General features: G+C 48.7%; 1 protein-coding gene across 1 annotated transcript in view; it reads right to left on the bottom strand.

The window, feature by feature from the left end:
* Positions 1 to 5,027, bottom strand: part of Slc12a8 (solute carrier family 12 member 8) — a 136,118-nt gene that overhangs the window by 50,005 nt on the left and 81,086 nt on the right. The window contains exon 7 of the mRNA XM_026786962.1: positions 407 to 553. Coding sequence (XP_026642763.1) covers positions 407 to 553 — 147 coding nt within the window. The remainder of the gene's footprint in view (positions 1 to 406; positions 554 to 5,027) is intronic.

Genomic DNA, 5,027 nt, shown 5'->3' with positions numbered 1-5,027 from the left:
ACCATCATTGCTACCAAAACCAACACCACCACTACCATCACCATTACCACCCAGGACACACTGAGCCTGTAGCAAAGACAGAGCTGCAAGGGCCTGCTCTCCTAAATGAGAGATTCTTTTATGCTAAACTTGGAGGGTCTTGGATTTGTTTTATTGAGGGAGAGGGCTCTGTTGGAAGCTGGGTGGCTATGATATGTAAGATGCTTTATTTAAGTAACCAGCTAACCTACCCAGGGACAGAGCTGAAAGATACAGCCCTGCACTCCACTTTGCCCCACCTCAGAGGGCAGAGACACATATCAGAAAAGCCACGAGAGGGAGGGATGGAAGGGGAGAGGAAGGGAGGGACTATTGGGGGAGGGAGAGAGAGAAAGAGAGAGCTCCTGTAAACAAATGAGTCACTCACCCCTTGCCCCAGAGAGGCCAGTACGGGAATCACTTTCTCCTGGGCGATGCACTGCAGGATCCGGGGGGCTCCATAGAGTCCCCCCATACAGGAAGCCAGGGATGAGATGTACAAGCCCAACAGGAAGAGGAAGCCAACCAGGGACACCTATGTGAGGCAGATGTTCCACCATTACCACAGGCTGATCCTGAATGTCCCTCTGTGCTAGGGCCTGCCCTCACCCCACCCCAGGACAGCACATACTGAACAGTACTGGGATTGTCAAAGGCAGGGCCTGGTGGGAGTTTTGAGCCCTCCAAGGGGATGGTGAGGTCTCAGGCCCTTCTTTTGCTTTTGAGAAGACGGTTTTGCCGTGCTACAGGCTTGTAGTCATTGCCATTGTAGCCATCTGGCTTGCCTACAAGAGGCCCAAAACAATGGGTCACGAAATAAGACTCCCCCACCAAACCAAAGCAACATAAGACTTCTGTTACGGTTTACTTATTTCAGTGTGGAGGTGTGTGGGTACATCCCACGACAGGCATGTGGAGAATAGAGGAAAACTTGTAAGAATTGGTGCTCTCCTTCTACCACGTGGGTCCTGAGGATCAAACTGAAACCACTCAGTGTGACTGCAAGTGACTCTTTACCTGCTGAGCCATCTTACCGACCCGAACTTTTGTCTTTATAAATCAGCTATCTCAGGCATTGTATGATAGTGACAGGAATCTTACTATTATAATTATTCAATGACCAACAGTGTTTTTAAAGAAATTTATGAATATTTACTATTTATTTATAGGATTCTCTGTGCCCCCTACACCTTGCAGGTCAGAAGTCAACCTGGAGCATCAGTCCTCACTGTCCACTTTGAGGCAGGGTCTCTCTTGCCTGCCTCTGCACTGTGTACTCTAGGTTAGATGACTTGCAAACTCCTGGAAGGTTCTCTTTTCTCCTCCTCCCATCAGGCCGCAGCTAAGATCACAGACATGTGACAATTCATCTGGCTTTTCACATGCGTTCCAGGGATTCCAAATCAAGTCATCAGGACCACACAGCCAGAGATGAGCCTCTGAATGCTTCCAGGGTCTAACCCTGATGCTTGCTAAGTTTGTTGGTTTGTTTTGTCCTCTGAGACTGTCTTGTTGCAGGTCCAAACTGTTCTTAACTCACAATATCCCTCCCCCACCTCCCAGGCTCTGGGACTATAGGCATGCTATGCCAGTCAGACCACGCCTGGCCCCTGGCGTACCTTCCCACTGTCCAGCTTCCCCCAGCTCAGCCTGGAGGCTAGAGTCCCCGTTCCCCCGCCCACTCCCCTTTGCCCACCATTTCATGTTAGTTCATATCTCATATGGACTGCATACTAGTTCTCAAATCGGGCAGGCATGGGATTCATCTCCATGCCTCTTGAACCACCGGTTTCTGGACCCTGTTCTTAGCATTTCAGATTCAGAAGATGTTGAGGGGGGCCTAAGAATATGGTTTTCCTGAAGGTTCCAAGGTAATGTTGAAACCAATGGCTAGAAACCAAACTTGAGAACTAGTGGCTGGCTAGGAGTCCAGTTGGGCTCTTGCATTTTCTAAGTGATGCCCTAAGTCCCTGCCAGAGAGACAAACTGAACCCGGATCCTAAAGCCCCAACTACAACTCCTATTGGTGGATAAACGGACCCTGCACAGTTCATGACTCCCCCACCCCACACCTGCTGCAGAGCAGTGTTGGGACCACATTCCCTAATCTGCTTAATCTTCAACACTGGGCATCGAGAATCAGCACCAGGGGGCTGGCGAGGCGGCCCAGTGGTTAGAGTGCTTACTGCTCTTGCAGAGGATCTGAGTTCAGACCCCAGTACCTCACATCTGGCATCTAATAACAGCCTGTAACTCCAGTACCAGGGGATCTGATGTTCTTTGGCCTTCACAGTCATCTGCATGCACATAAACTCGTTTGTATACACACATATACACATACTTTTTTAAGGCGATGGGACATGGCTTTAATCCCAGCACTTGGAAGGCAGAGGCAGGCGGCAGAACTCTGAGTTCGAGGCCAGTCTGGTCTACAAGAGTTAGTTTCGGGACAGGCTCCAAAGCTACAGAGAAGCCCTGTCTTGAAAACAAAAACAAACAAACAGGCTCAGTACAAACCCCATCTCCTCTATGAGATATCTCTCATCACGTCTCCTCCTAACAGTGGCTGTTCCCCAGTGTTATGAGGCATGAGGACAGGACAGGCCTATCACAGTCTCCTTTATCTGATGGAGGAGGGTCATCTTTCTATCTGTTGTTTCATTGGTTAAGTAATAAAGAAACTGCTTGGTCTCTGATAGGACAGAAAATTAGGTAGGCGGAGTAGACAGAACAGAATGCTGGGAGAAAGAAGCTGAGTCAAGGAGTCGCCATGGTTCTCCCACTCCAGACAGATGCAGGTTAAGAGCTTCCCTGGTAAGCCACCTCGTGGGCTACACAGATTATTAGAAATGGGTTAGATCAATATGTAAGAGCTAGCCAATAAGAGGCTGGAACTAATGAGCCAGGCAGTGTTTAAAAGAATACAGTTTCCGTGTAATTATTTCGGGTATAAAGCTAGCCGTGCGGGCGGCTGGGAGCTCGGGTGCCAGGAACGTAGCCCGCTGCCCTTATTACAACATTTATCAACCCGCTGTCTTCAGGTAGGCAGGCCTCACGATCTTTCACAACAGTATTCTCAGTGCCCAACAGAGGTATATAAATGGTGAATTAATTAATTAGTTGATGTAATCCACAACCCACACATCACACAGGGGTCAAGAGGCAGAACAAGAGAGAACAAAGCTGTTCCTGTTGGTGCCAACTCGCAGGGGACCAGCGCTGCTGTCCACGACCCTGGGCGAGCCATGAACCCATCTTACAATCCTCATCTGGACTGCAAGAAGCCTCTCTTTTCATGTAACCGGCAGCCCCTCCCTATACTGCCTTACCTCAGACATAGCGACTCGAACTGGGCACTTCAAGTGCTCATTTGCATAAACATGACCAATGGTTATATGGAGCTTTCAGCTTGGTCACTTACAGCTTTCTAGATGAAGGTTCTCCATCTCCCACTGCCCTAGTCAGCTTCAGGAGTCAACCTGATGCAATCCAGGGTTATCTGAGGAAGTCTCAAGTGGGGGCCACCTAGATCAAGTTGGCCTGTGGCCATGAGACATTTTCTGCATTGCTAATTGATGCAGGAAGACCAAGTCCACTGTGGGCAGTGCCATCCCTAGGCAGCTGAGTCTGAGCTGCATACGAGAGCTAGCTGAGCAAGGCAGCAAGCAGGGTCCTTCCATTGATGTCTGTTTCAAGTCCCTGCCCTGGCTTTCCTTGCTGATGGACTGAAACCTGTAGGCAAATAAGCCCTTTCCTCCCCTATTTGCTTTCGCTTAGTGTTTCATCATATCATAGCAGTAGAGATGCAAACTAGAACATCTATGTTTCATGACTCAGCAATGCGTTAAGTCCTCATGGTCAAGTCACACTGAACCCAAGGTCCTGGTTAATCTACTTCCTGTTTCACAGATTATCACTAAAATAATCTGATTGATAAACCCCCGTACCAATCAGGCTTCTTGATTTGAAAGCACTTACGAACAACAATCAGGGCTGCTGAGAGGCTCAGCAGATAAAGGTACTTGCTGTAAGCCCAGCCACCAGCTTGATCTCTGGGACCCCCAAGGTCCTCTGACCTCTGTGCATGTGACCCTCCCCTTAGAAGTAAATTGAAAAGAAATGAGTCTATCTGCAGGGCACGGGAGGTTCACAGTCCCCACTAGGAACAGTCTGGCCAGGGCACTGTCAGTATCCTGCATCCTGCATCCTGCACCCTGCATCCTGCTGATAGCCCTCACCATCTCGTTATTATGGCTTCTAGTGTCCATCAACCTCATCTCTGTCACATGACCTGTTAGGGCTGCAAAGGGGCATCAAGAAAGGGTCTGGCCCTTTGAGCTTTTGAATATTAAATGTGGGTCTCATAACCAGCAAAATGGGAAGTAAGGCAGTCAGAGTCTGGACAGAGTCAGTGTGGCCCACTACAGAGCCATCTTGTCCTTAGTTCCTTGTGGTCTGTTTTTCCCGCCCACCAGCATCGTATGGTCCCAGTTGGGTATCCTTTGCCCCATGTTTCAATGCCATGGGTTTTCCAGGCTTGTCCTCCCCTTCTCTTACCACCTTATTATTAGAAACCATGGTTAGCAATGCTTCTCATCACTTCATGTGCTCTGCTAACATTTTGCTTTTCTCTCCCCTGAGGGAGAGTTCATCAGGCTCACCGTTTATCTCACCTGCGAGCCCTGCACTCCTTAGGAGTACAGCGGAATCGTATCTCAGCCTCTACCCGCAGCAGAGGCTGGCATTACTGAAGCCTGAGCACTTGACAAGGTCTGAGCCCTGGCTAGTTTACATAACTGTTAGGGAATCTGCCTCTGTGAGTGTTTCCCTAGCCATCCTGAAAGGAACTATCTGTAACCTTGCTTTGCGTCCAAATGCATCCTACATTGTCGACATAAGAAGAAGAAAAAGAAGAAGCAGAAGAAGCAGAAGAAGCAGAAGAAGAAGAAGAAGAAGAAGAAGAAGAAGAAGAAGAAGAAGAAGAAGAAGAAGAAGAAGAAGAAGAAGAA

The sequence above is a fragment of the Microtus ochrogaster genome, chromosome 2 (genome assembly GCF_000317375.1).
Source record: "Microtus ochrogaster isolate Prairie Vole_2 chromosome 2, MicOch1.0, whole genome shotgun sequence".
Classification (NCBI taxonomy): Eukaryota; Metazoa; Chordata; class Mammalia; order Rodentia; family Cricetidae; genus Microtus; species Microtus ochrogaster.
This window is presented reverse-complemented; position numbering and strand designations above follow the sequence as displayed.